The following is a 14057-nucleotide window of genomic DNA, read 5'->3' on the forward strand; positions in this document are numbered from 1 at the left end:
TTTTTCTATCTGCATGCAATCTGTACGATCTGAACTTTTTATGCACTAGTTAAAAAAGAAACGGAGAACAACAACAACACACTCCTCAAGAGCCACGTTGACGAGCGCTTGTGTGAGGGAGTTAAGAAATAGATGTAACTTCTGGAGAGAAATAGCGCAGACACTGGGCAAAAAATTTACTTTCTGAGTTTGTGCAAGCTATCAAACGGAATATACTTTGAAAGGCTATGTACGTATATGCTGAAAGTTGGTGTTAAAACTCAAGAATACTTTGGGCTTAAGGCAATTAAATCGGTCAGAGCTGTAGCACACAACCTCTAACCTCACCGAAGTAAGAGTAAGAGAGGAGGGAAAGGAACGGATAGTATTCTGGGGCAGAGCGGACACACTTCCATGTGAAAAACTCTACATATGGGGACACTTGTGAGGCATGTAGGTTTAATGATGTCAATCCCTAATATATGTGTGATAAAAGTTGTTTGAATGCAACACAATACCATCTACCAATAAAACGACCATGTTTTACCATGTAATACCATGGTACAAGCTAAACAAGACTTGGTCTACAACAAGATTTGGTCTACTAGCTCTACTAAGTACTACTAAGGTCTACTAGGTAAAACAGCATCAAATTAGTGCTAATAGAAACCATTCTAGTGTAGCATGAATATTTATGCTAGTTTTTTCCTTATAAGCAGAAACCCCATGCAAATCATCTTAGTTAGCAGTCCACCTGCATTTACTGCACTTTTCCTATTTCTAAGCCTAAATACAGAAAATAAAGAAAATGCATATCTTGCAATACTGATATAGAAATCTACATTTCTAAGAAAAAAAAAAAAAAAAAATCTCGGACAAATTTTTAAAACACATTGCGCTAACCTCAACACTCGCTGATGCTAGACGTTGTTAGTCTGAGTGAAATCTTCATGGTTTGCAGAGGATTTTTCTAAGTAATGTGACTGTGGCCAGACCCTGGCTGATAATTTTCTTGTTGCGTCGTCTAGGAAGCATGGATCGGGCCTTGAAATGACATTAAGGAGATGGCTAATTGGTTTTCCACTTCTCTTTAGGTAATTGGATGGGACAGCTTGCAGAGTCAAAGTGAATAACTCAGCAGGCGGGTTCTTGCGTTATTAAGTACAGACTAGAATGGTGTTGAAGCATTGCTGGGCTAATGTGTTAGCCTGATTACTCCGTGGATTACTAAGCAAGAACTAAGGGTCTGAGCACTGAAGGGACGTCACATCTGCTTTCCATTACTTTCCTCTTCTGGGTGGATCACTCTGAGTGACCCAGAGCGTAACAGACACATTTTGACCTACACTGCCGGCCTGATACTAGCAGGACATTTAGCATAGAATGAAGGACAAGTACTGATAAATGATGGGAAAACAAGATGGAATACAAGATTTTGTTTAGATATTATCAATTTCAGGGCCTGGAACTGTACTGATTGAAGTTACAGTCTGAGTGTTTTTATGTATGGCTCCTTCAGTCAAACAGCAATGTGTACCATGTTCTGGAAATACAAATCCCATTCTTTTTTCCATAAAATATTTTTTTTCTGAGAACGTACAAACCTTTCTACATTGAGCTCAGAGACCAAGTGATCTGAGATTTCAATGTGACTTTAAAAAAAATCATGAATATTTGCGAATAATGGAAGTGAATTGGTCTCCCTGCACTAACAAATAAATATTTGCACATATATGAATATTTTATATATACATACACTAGCATTCAAAAGTTTGGAGTCAATAAGATTTTTTAAAAATAAATTAATACTTTCATTCAGCAAAGATGCATTACATTTATGTATCTATTTTATTTTTATTAAAAGAACAGAGCTTATTTGAAATGTGTGTTTATATATTTATATATATTTATTTATTTGTAAAAATATTTCACAATATTCCTGTTTTTACTGTATTTTTGATTAAATAAATGCAGTCTTGGTGAGAAGAGACTTCTTTCAAAAGCATTCCAAACTTTTGAATGATAGTGTATACATTTATATATTTTTAATATAGTTTTTATACTTATATTACTTAGTGTGAAGAAATTAATTGTTTTATTAATCCTATTTTAATTGTAAAATTCGCAATAGTTCGTTGTTTCTTCTTCAACTCAAATATTTTAATGTTGTGATTTATCTTGGAGATGACTGGTTTGGCCCAAGGCTTAGAACTTATAGTTAATACGTTTTCGAAATCCCTATGGAGAAAAGGAATGGGGAAAATACTTCCGGAACACAGGCAGATAAAAAAGGAGTCAGTGTTGCTCTCTATTGATCTTGATATTGATTGAGGAAGCATGTCAGCCCTGCCCCTTGGCTTTTACGTCAATAGGTTGCGAAACCACTGCAAGCAGATTGCCAAACGCCATTCGAACACTGCCAGAAATCGCACGGCTGATGGGAGGAACCTTTTGGCCGGGGTCGAGCCCTTGTTCTCCGAGGCTTGTCTTTGGGGCTGTGGGGGATGAGGGGAGGGGGGGTTGCTGGAAGGGGTGCTGGGCGCTGAGGGGGGTTTATCATTAGTCTGGGGCGGCTCCTCTTTCTCCTTGATCCCCTCCATCAGAGGCTTGTCTTTTTTCCGCTCTCCACCACTGTGAAAATAACATGCAGGTAAACAAAGGAAGTTCTGATACACATGAAAGATGAGGAGAGCCGAGCGGCTCAACACTGAGCTCACACACTCACAGACATTCAGATGAATATATTTCTGCAGGCTGAAAGAGTATCACACATTAAACAGAGCTTCTGTTCGGACAAACATTTGAACAGTGCAAGTTGAGTCGACAACATTGACTCACCATTTTCCCACAAGAGAAGACTGTATAGGCCTAGTTTTAATGTGTTTATCTATTAAAAAATAATTGTGTTTACTTTTAAGGCTATGTCTACATTCATCCGGATAAGTTTGAAAATGGCATTTTCGTTTCTAAACGCTCACTAGCGTTTCAAGCATTTTCAAGCAAAAATGGTCTCATCCACACTGAAACGTCGGAAAACGCTAAAAATCACCATAACGTGCATGCGTAAAACACATTAAATGCTCACTGAGATTATACAGAGAGACCAGACAAAGTTCTCACACTATTCTTCTGGCACAATCATTTTATTAGCAAAATATCTCAGCGCTTACTGCTGCGTTCAGGTCAATCATCAAAAACGCAATTGCTCTCATATTTTGATGCAGAACAGCAGTTTTGAGTATATTTTCTGTCATCTTTGCAGGAATGTAATATAAAGATTGTACAAAGGAACATTTATCTTTGGCAACACTGTGAAAGTCAATAACACATAGCAGGCACATATACAAAGCATAGAACATTTAAACATAGATATCTATCCAGGGCTTGACATTAACTCTTTTTCTCACCAGCCACTATGGCTACTGGTTTTCCAAAGTTACTAGCCACTCAGAATTTTAGCTGGCAACAATTTTGGCATCGATACCATGGGGAAAAAACAGTCATATAAAGATTTTTAATATTACCTCATAATTTGGCAGCAGGGATATTAGAATGCTGTCACTTTAAAACCTGAGGCAGGGATCTATTATACTGTTACACATGCATTTTCTTATAGTTCACTTAAAACATAACTGACTGTGTTTACATGAAAACTCGCCAAGACCGGCATTTTGACATTATTTTGTGTGTATTTGACTGTTTAAGTCCAATAAGCGGTGAAAAAAAACTACATTTTGCTTTATGTGCGCACAAAATCTGCAGGAATGAGTAAAATTTTACACGCAATCCCACGGCGAAATTCAAGCCCTGTTACACCAACAATATTCATCTGGAGTAAATTAAACAAGTGAGTGAGGCAAGGCGGGTTTGTGTGAGAAAGCGCAGCTGGTATCGTGTGTCTATTCTGCGGAAAATGAGTATTGGAAGCGTTTTAGATATTTTAGTATCGATATGTATTGAAAAATCAATATTTTTGACAACACTACATTGCACTTAGATACCTTTATAAAAGACTACAATTCAAAAATGTATATATTACATATATAATTAAACCCGCCAAAGTGGCTAGTATGAGTGACTGCGTTACACACCACTGCTGAAATACACACGCATTTGGCGGGTTTGCGGGTGTTTATGTCAATCCCTGTCTCTATCAGTACAATATGCGTTTTCACAGTCCACACTACAACGCAAAAAACAAATTTATCCACTTAGGACAGCATCTTTAAAAAGCTCAGTTTGAGTCAGTGAGGACGCAAGGTCAAAGCGTAGAGAAAAAGATGCGTTTTCAAATGTACACGGATTAGTGTAGACGTAGCTCTAGTCCAGTGTTTCCCAAACCCGTCCTGGAGGTTCGCCACTTCTACTCATTTTGATTATCTCCCTAATCTACTAACCACACACCTGGTTCAAATCATTAGCTCATCAGTGGACAGAGTCATGAGCTGAAACGGGTCTGTGAAGGAAGACATCCAGAACGTGTAGAGGAGGCTTCCAGATCAATGTCATGTTTCAGTTATGGGTGTGTGTGTGTGTGTGTGTGCGCGTTACCTCTTGGCAGCGGAGGAGAGTGTCTCTTTCTTGGCTATAGACACTGTGGAAGTATCTCTGTGAGATTTGCGGCCGCTGGAACTGCCGTTGGCGATGCAGGACATTGAATAAGCCTCACGCAGCGCGGTCTGACCTGCAGGACACACAACACAACACACTCTTAGTCCCAATTATACCTCAAAACAATGACTGAAATCTAGGGAACATGTTGGACCATTTACTTAACTGTAGACCTTCCCACACCATTTGACTTTTAATATCCATGAATTGTCCAGTTGGATAAGTTTTTTTTCCATATATATATATATATATATATATATATATATATAATTTTTTTTTTTTTTTTTTTTTTTTTTTTTTTTTAAAGGTAGCACTTTACAATAAGATTTCCATTGTTCACATTAGTTAACGCACTGTTAACTAACACGAACAAAGACCTTAATGTAAAGACCTTAATGTAAAGTGTTGCAATGATTAATTTATAGAAATTATGATTTTTTTTTTATATAAAGCTGAACATACTTTTTTTTTTAGATTTACATTCACTATAGAAATTTACAGACACTTCTGTGATTTAAGATTCTATTCATTTCTATGACTTTTGCAAGCTTGAACTAATGAAATTAAACCTGATCAACAGTCAGGGAAGACTGAGAGACAGGATAGACTGTAAAGAGAGGACAAGACTGACTTAAATAGCATCCAGACAACTTAACTGGATTAGTGCTCTGATTTACTAGTCTACCACTGACGATTCAAGAAAACAACATGATATCAAAAGTTTGTAATCTAATGCAATGACATTCATATAATAAGTGTGGCTCAAGCTTTTTTTGTGTGTGTATGTATTTCAAAATCATACAGTCACTGCTGGAAAGGGTTCAAATATGCAAAAGATGCTGGAAAACTGAAGAACTTGCAGGAACTGAAGAACAGTGTTCAGTTTAACTGCTCAGGACAAACAAGGGACTCAAGAACAACCATCACAAAACATGAACACAGCCGTGGATCATCCAGGGAACGACACACAGTATTAAGAATCAAGGGTGTGTAAACATTTGGACAGGGTCAATTTTAAAAAGTCTGATATTTTTATATTTTGGCCTTTTATGCAAAATATCTTATTCAGGACAGTACTAAATAAAAACTAAGTTGTATGATCCCTCTTATTTTGTTAAAATAATTAAAATGTTTCAGATTCTGCAAGGTGTATGTAAACCTTTTAAAATGCACAACTGGATTTCAAATTTTAGGGTCAGTAAGAAATTAATAGTTTTATTCAGCAAGTATGCATTAACTTGAACAAAAATGACCGTGAATACTATTTCAAATAAATGCTGTTCATTTGAACTTTCTATTCATCAAAAAAAAAAAAAAAAAGTATCACAATAAGCAATGAGCATCAAATCATATTAGAATGATTTCTGAAGGATCATGTGACACTGAAGACTGGAGTAATGAAGCTGAAAATTCAGCTTTGATCACAGGAATAGATTATATATTTAAATAAATTACAATAGAAAAAAAAAACATTTTAAAATGAAATACTATTTAATTGTTTTTACTGTATTTTAATTAAATAAATGCAGCCTTGGTGAGCATAAAATACAAAAACTAAAAGATATACCAACCCCTAAACTTTTCTTAACATACAGTGGGGTCCAAAATGAAATGAAAATCTGAGATTTGTTTCGCATTTGAACCTGATTTTGAATAAATTACACTCCTGAAAAAAAAAAAAAAAAAGAAAAGAAAAAAAAGACCAAGCCAAAAATGGCAAATTATTTAGAGCCCTTTTAATGGTCTTAAACATTTTAATCACAAGTCACTGGTCGGGAGATTGGCAAGAACTGTAGATAAAGTAACTTGGCACGGAATAGCCTTCCCAACTTGCAGACAGGAAGAAGAGTCAGTGTTGTTCCACTCAACAGCCGTCTTTCAGTTCATTTGAGTTTAATGTAAGACCAAATATTCACTATAGTGTTCAAATCTGGACTCTGACCAGGTCAAAACACGAGCCTGATTCTCACGCCACTTCTTGGTTGTCTCTGCAATAGCAGGAGCATTGTCTTGTTCAATAACAACATCTGATCATTCCTCTTCCATTCTGCAATATTCTCCTGCACTCTGAAGCACTAAAAGAGTTTTCACAGTAAAGCAGCTCCCCAAACGACATGCTTCGCTGTGGTAGAGATGCATTTATTATCAGATTTCTCAGCAGATTTTCAAAGACGATGCTCTCGAGCCTCATCATGCAACTCGTGTTTCATCGTGAATCATCACTCCACACACAACTTCCCTTACTAGCCAAAAACTTCATTCTGTCTTTGATGTTTGTGCATTTGCTTCAATTTTGCCAATTTCCTGACCGAAGATTTGAGGTTAAGACAATTAAAAGCTTTGCTGGCTGCAAAAATATAAATGAACTTCTAAAAGCATCTCAGATGTGTGTATAGTTTGTCTGTGGTTGTCAGACTGAGCTTGGTCTGGGATTCTCACGCTAAACTCCAGTGCCATGATTGCACTGGTTTGCATCAGCTGTGCTATTTAAAACTCTCTCTGAAACGTCTCTTCTCTTGACCTCTGTGCTCTGAGAGAGTTATTGTGGGCAGGATTCAGATGATAGTTTCTCTCCAGGGCACGCGTACGCGTGTGTATATTATCAGGAGGCGGCGATGCGATGTCAGAACCACATGGCTCTGTTTCACGCTCCATTAGCACACAACAAAAACACACAGTGTGTGGCTGACCTCATCAGACCGCTGAGAGAATGTGTGTGACGCGCGTGTTTGACTCAACAAAGCAACTACCGCTCACATTAATGCCTGATCCAGAATTACCCTCGGGCAGGTTTCTTTAAAAACCCAATCAGGATGTTTATACATATTTAATCAACAATTTTAACAAGATATTAATTATCTAGTTCTCTTGGTTTATTCTTAGATTGAAAAAAATAGCTCTAGTCTCATACATATTGTATCTTTTCTGTGCTGATTTTTTGGGAAAATCTGCGGAACGGATTTAAACATGGTAAAATGAGACAAACAGAGCTGAGACTCCTATTGGCTACAGTTACAGTGAACAATCATATTGATAAATCAACCGATTCAAACATTTTTGGATCAAATGAACTTCTGCTTTTGCATTAGATGTGCTAAATAACAAGAAAGTCAAGAAGATATCTTACAGATATTACAGATAAAAAAATATATATTGATCAATATTACTATTACTATTAATAGTAAAATAAAAATATATATATTTATGCATTTGGCAGAGACTTTTATCCAAAATGAGAATCACACCCATGATCTTGCCATTGCTAGTGCTATGCTCTACTAGCTGAGCTATAATAATAACAATAATAATTTAACTAGGATTACAGGTACAGAAAAGGGGGGAACTGGATAAGTGCACTTGGGAACAATACTCTTCTGAGAGAATATTTTAGATTTAAAACACGTTTGGTGCATTTTAACCTCAGTCATATTACATTTTGGCCAAATTACTGATAGTTGAAAGTTAGCCAAAATATTGAATAAACAAATCAAGCATCAAGGAAGCCAGTGATTATAGTTTATAAAGTTATAAATATAGATATTTTTCTTACAGAAACGCTTGGCTTCAGAAGGGCTTTATTAACCCCCTGGAGCCGTATGCTTTTACGAAATCATCCACTTCCATTATAAAGCTTGGAAGAGCAAGGATATTTTTTAATATATAACTCCGATTGTGTTTTGGCTGAAAGAAGAAAGTCATATACACCTAGGATGGCTTGAGGGTGAGTGAATTATGGGATCATTTTCATTTTGGGGTGAACTATCCCTTTAATCCTTCACACTTCTGTCACGAATCACGACAGATCATGCTGTTTAGATACGGTGTACGGTACTGTACTACACTATACTGTAGTGTGTGTGTGTGTGTGTGTGTGTGTGTGTCTAGTCAGCACAGCCTCACAGGAAGTCCTTATGTGACCCAACTTCAACAGGAAACCGAGGAAATATCTGCCTTCCATCAGAAGCCTGTTTGTCTCCCAAACCTCTGGCATTCTCAATCACTCTCATGCTTAAAATACAGCAAAAAATGTAAGCATGTAAAGGTAAAGTCATTCTTAATCACATTCAGTGTTCTTCATATGAAAGAAGACACTCTTATTAGCAATAAAAACACCCCAGTAACAGCCAAAATAAAGCACACTGCCTTACTGACCCAGATATCTTGCAAAAATAATCAGAGTGGTCCATCAATATTTATCGGATTAACTGCAAAAACAGCACATCAAAGCCCAGCATTCAGCGGCGAGCGGGAACGCTTCTCTTTTCCTCTGTGGATCCAGTCCTTTCACAGATACCGTCCCGAGAGCAGCTGGATGAGGAGAGACTGAGGTTTGGGAGACGACTGGAGTGGAAAGAGTGAGAGTTTGGGGAAAGATACTAATGTGGGGGATTATGGGAAATGAGGGGGAATAGATATGGGATTGAGCAGTGAGTCAGCCTTGAAACGAGTGAGAAATGAAGGAGAATAATGGGCCATAAAGGGCACGGCGAGAAAATATGGGCAGTGGGAAGAGAAAAGAGAGAGAATTCAGAGAGAATGAGAATAGTGGGAAAAATGAGAACCAGCACAGCGGTATTTAAAATGAATATTAATTTTTCATATTAAAAAATATTTATAAAAAAAAAAAAAAGTGATGTTATTATTATTATTATTATTATTGTATTACACCAATAAGTGCAAGTACCTAAAGTGTTGCATATATTGCCATACAGAAAAGCACATTTGAATATAATGAACATTTAAATGTTAATAACTCCTAATTTATACACTATCGTTCAAAAGTTTTGGGTTGGTGAGAGTTTATGTTTTTGAAGGAAGTCTCTCCTGCTCATCAAGGCTGTAAAATACAGTAAAAACAGCAATTTTGTGAAATATTATTACAATTTAAAATGTCTGTTTTCGATGTGAATATATGTTAAACTGTAATTTATTCCTGTAATCAAAGCTGAATTTTCTTCAGAAAGTCTTCAGTGTCACATGATCCTTCAGAAATCATTCTAATATGATGCTCAAAAACATTCTTATCAATGTTGAAAATAGTTGAAAACCATGATGAATTCTATTTTATTTATTCGGTGATGAATAATAAGTTCAAAAGATCAGGGTTTATTTGAAACAAATCTTTTGTAATATTATAAATGTCTACACCGCATATATTTAATGCATGCTTGCTGAATAAAAGTATTTTCTATTAAAAAAATGAACAGTAGCTTATAAGGCAAATATAATATTTTGACAGCAGGAACTGCTTAACAGATATCCTATCAGGCTCTTAATTATTAAAATATGATCAAAGCATTGTGTCGAATTCAAATAGTTGCAGTTTGAAGCCCAGATAGATCGATCTTAATTCAACAAATAGTTTTCAGTATGAATGCACCATCTCTTGTTTTAAAAATATACCACAATGTTCACAATGAAAGCACCAAATTAAAAAATCTGATATTGATCATTTTCATGTAAAAAAAGTACAATAGAAAAGAAGTCAGGAAAGATGATCTGTCATTCATCTTACGACTTACGTCGTCATGCCTAAAATAAATAATATCATTATTTTGAGGTTTATTTTGGCAATTAGCCTCCAGTTTTTGATGCCTATTACTGTAAAATGTGGAAAACAGTCATAATAAAGAAAGAGTAGTGCTGTGTGTTGAGTCAGAGGCTGGCCGTCTTTCGTCTGGCAATCGCTGTGTTTGTTTAGAGGCTTGCTTTCGTTTTGCCCGTTTGCATTGCTCACTGACTCAGAACTGTTATTTCTTTCTTTTCATTTGGTTAAATTGTTTCTAGGCTATTTTTCTTTTCTCTCTCTTTTGGATTATTTATATAAAAAAGTAATAATATGTATAATATAAAATAAAATACATTGTGGGTCAAAGGTTTGGAATAATTTGGATTTTTTTAATGTTTTGGAAATAAGTCTCTTCTGCTCACCAATGCAACATTTATGTGTTGAAAAATACAGTAATATTGTGAAACATTGTGCATCATTACTCCAGTCCATTCTAACATGCTGATTTAGGACTCATAATTATTCTTATTTTTGGTGCTTAATTATTAATAATGGTTCTTATTATTATCTATGTTGAAAATATTTTTTGCTGCTTAATATTTTTGTGGAAAGCATAATCATTTTAGTTCTGGATTCTTTGATTAATTTGTTTGGAACAGAAATCTTTTGTAACACTATTCATTTCTTTACTGTGATTGTAATGCATCCTTTCTGAGTGATATTATTCATTTCTATCTTTATTATCCCAAACTTTTAAATGGTAATGTATGATGTTTTCCACAAAAATATGAAGCAGCAAAATGGTTTTCAACACTAATAATCAGAAATGTTTCTTGAGCATCGAATCATATATTAGAATGATTTCTGAAGGATCATGTGACACTGAAGACTGGAGTAATGATGCTGAAAATTCAGATTTAATCACAGGAATAACAATATTGCATAATACATAATACTGTATTTTTCATCAAATAAATGCAGCCTGGTAAGCATAATAGACTTCTTTCAAAAACATAAAAAGATCTGAAATTATTCTAAACCATTGTATGTATAAAATGTATAATAAAACAATAATAAAGATAATACTGCCTACCCCAAGTCTGTATTTTAGTAGTCAAAAACATGGAAATAACAAAGAAATTCAGGCCAGGAAAAACCTGAGCAAAATCTTCTAAAGTCATGGAAATTTGTATAATGAATATAAATTGTTCTGTTTTTGTTCTGCTCTTAATATTTCATTTTCAAGAAATTTTGCCCTTTGTCAGTGCCTGTGTTGAGTAAAATATTAATTTGTCTGTCTGTTGGTCTAATTGGATACATTTGTACACTAAAAATGTCAATTATTCAAATCTATTTTTCCAAAGCCTATCATCTGACATATAAATGAGAATCTGTATGAAATGGTCTGAATGATTTCTGAATGGAACATGAGGTCTCGAGCGACCGCATCTCGAGTCCAGTCATGGATGTGTGTGAGGCGTCACTGAAACACACTGCTGGTGTGAGAGTGTTCTCCGGGACACACAGATCCAGAGGATTACACAGTGCCAGAATCTCCAGCTCTTCAATCTCTCCTGTCCTCATATGCACAACTATTCATTCTCTTTATTCGTCCCCTGTCATTACGTACAGTCCCGCTCGTACATTTACAAGCCCTTTTTTATAAGAGGGATTGCAAACATATATGTGCATGTAAACGTTTGAGCACAATTGTACATCTTTGTTTGCACTTACATATAATCAGATATAGGGCAGAATATGGCGTGCAGTCCGAACGAATGGAGCTTTTCTCTGGATTTTGGCCCGAACACAGAGTACTCCCCCCATATGCCTGGCTGGGATAGGAATAATAGAGAGTGAGGAGTGGATGCTGGAAAACTGTCTCATGCTGATGGTAGATTATCTGAACGTGGTCCTGCCGTTTATTAAATATTAATAAAACATCATATAGAGAAAATGTGATGATGTGTGCTGAATCAGAAGCTAATGACAATAAAGCCTGAACCCAGAGTGTGTGCACTTCAGTTCTGACGTGAAGGCAAGCATATGTGACATTCGCTGTATCCAAAATCGCAGAGCATACTGTATAGTAAGAACTACACTTGGTTTGAAACTTACTTTGTGACCGTTCAAAAAGTAAGTTCTATAAAGTATGAATGTGTGGTATTAATGCATTCTGGACGTACTGCATCCGCCGTGTTGTCACTGTCATGTGACCTACAGCGTCAGTTGCGTCGTGTCACCGCCATTCATAAATGTTCTCGCGTGGCTTCATGGGACAGTAAAGGTCAAAAAGTGCGAGACTCGATGCAAGTAGCTAAACTAAACATTTCATATTTGACAGCTGTTTTAGGATAGAAATGTTAAACAACCGACAAAAAAAATCAGGAAAAAAAATACTTTTTATCTAATTCTGCCATTTTTTATTGAAAATAAGTTTATATAATTTACTGTCAATGTGAGTGGACAAGAAACATTAACGAAGCCGTTTTCATCATATTAAGCATTAGATTAATAATGAATGTGTACATACAGTATTGTTAATGAATTTAATATAAACTTAGTTACCAAGCTTTCCTGGTAGCCTTCAGTAAATTAACTTTTCTAAGAAAATGATTCATAAAACATAAATATCAGTTGACCCTGTGTTTACTTGCTTCGCCGACACAGATGACAATGAAAAGACTAAAAAGAGGGGAAGAGACCGGGCAAGATAAGGAGAATGAGAGAAAAAGGAAGAGTGATGAAGAAGAGGAGAGAGCAGGAATTGACACTGACATGGTTTTAAAGCTATTTTATCCAATCTCCATGGCCTTCAAATGTCTTGAAATGCACATACGTAGATCAGAGAAATCTACATTTTCATCCCTTCACTAGATCAAGTTTGGGACCTCAGTGATCATGAAACCCTGCATTGTAACGAGGTAAAAAAAACACTTATGGAATAATGCCTACTGTTTTGCTTCTATATTTTCAAAAAACATACGGTACCAGTAGATGAAGAGGTACCCGCTCCAAACTCAAGCGTCATTGGCTGAGTCAGCTGTCAACATTGGGCCGCTCAAACAAACAGAGCAATGTTTTGTTAGCGCCTCACTCTCAACCACTGAATGACTGACTTAAAAGTCTCTACATATTAAACTAGGAAAGGATAAAAGTATTTCAACATCAAACTTTTAGTGTGCATGTGTTTGCTGCATACGTGTGTGTGTGAGAGCGAGAGAAACGGGGCAAGAGGCAGCCAGTGTGTTTTATACGGTGCGTTAAACAGAGAACAAAGTGAAGTCAGTTTTAATGGTCAAACATTAAAATGCCTTCCCTCAAGCAGCCCCCAAGATCACACGCTCTCACACACACACACGCGTTCACACACTGACACACACACACACACACACACACACAGCTGCTATTCAAATGGAAACGTTCAGCGCCGTGGGTCAAGGATGGATTGAAACTGTTAACAGATCCTGGTCTGGCTGCGCTCCTCCACTTCCTCCGTGTAAACAGTGTGAGGATCACTGGAGGCACACACACACACACACACACACACACACACACAGCAGAGCTAGGTTACCTTTGCTGCCCTGCTGTTTTTTGGCAGCGGTGGCGTCCTCGGACTGAGCCAGACGTCTGAGCACATCTGCCAGCGCAGCCTTCATCACCGTCAGCTCATCCTCCTGCTGTTGAACCCGCAGCTCCAGAGACGACAGCCGGTCCTGCACGTCTGAGGTGCTCGCCGCTGAGATACTGTCATCTGGCACACACACAGAGATGCATTTCTCATCAGAGAGTACAGATACATGATATAGAAGTACACGATCTTGACCAAACATTGATGCACCTCTTGATGGATATAACACAACATACACAACATTTATTTCCATCAAAAGGTGCATCAATGTTTGGTCAGGATGTTGTATTGTCAATGCAAGAGTCCAGCACTCTGTAAAGTCTCCTC

The 14057-nt window shown here is 36.6% G+C and overlaps 1 protein-coding gene across 6 annotated transcripts in view; it reads right to left on the reverse strand.

The window, feature by feature from the left end:
* The window catches only part of eml4 (EMAP like 4), a 108108-nt gene that overhangs the window by 36572 nt on the left and 57479 nt on the right, over nucleotides 1–14057 (reverse strand). For 3 of the 6 annotated variants that reach the window (XM_079855022.1, XM_079855023.1, XM_079855021.1), the window contains exons 2-4: nucleotides 13674–13853; nucleotides 4531–4663; nucleotides 2428–2610 (exon numbers count right to left, since the gene is read on the reverse strand). In XM_079855022.1, coding sequence (XP_079711148.1) covers nucleotides 2428–2610; nucleotides 4531–4663; nucleotides 13674–13853 — 496 coding nt within the window. The remainder of the gene's footprint in view (nucleotides 1–2427; nucleotides 2611–4530; nucleotides 4664–13673; nucleotides 13854–14057) is intronic. The other 3 variants (XM_079855026.1, XM_079855025.1, XM_079855024.1) reach the window with 1 other exon arrangement.

This window comes from Squalius cephalus, assembly GCF_949319135.1.
Source record: "Squalius cephalus genome assembly, chromosome: 21".
In the NCBI taxonomy this organism is placed as follows: Eukaryota; Metazoa; Chordata; class Actinopteri; order Cypriniformes; family Leuciscidae; genus Squalius; species Squalius cephalus.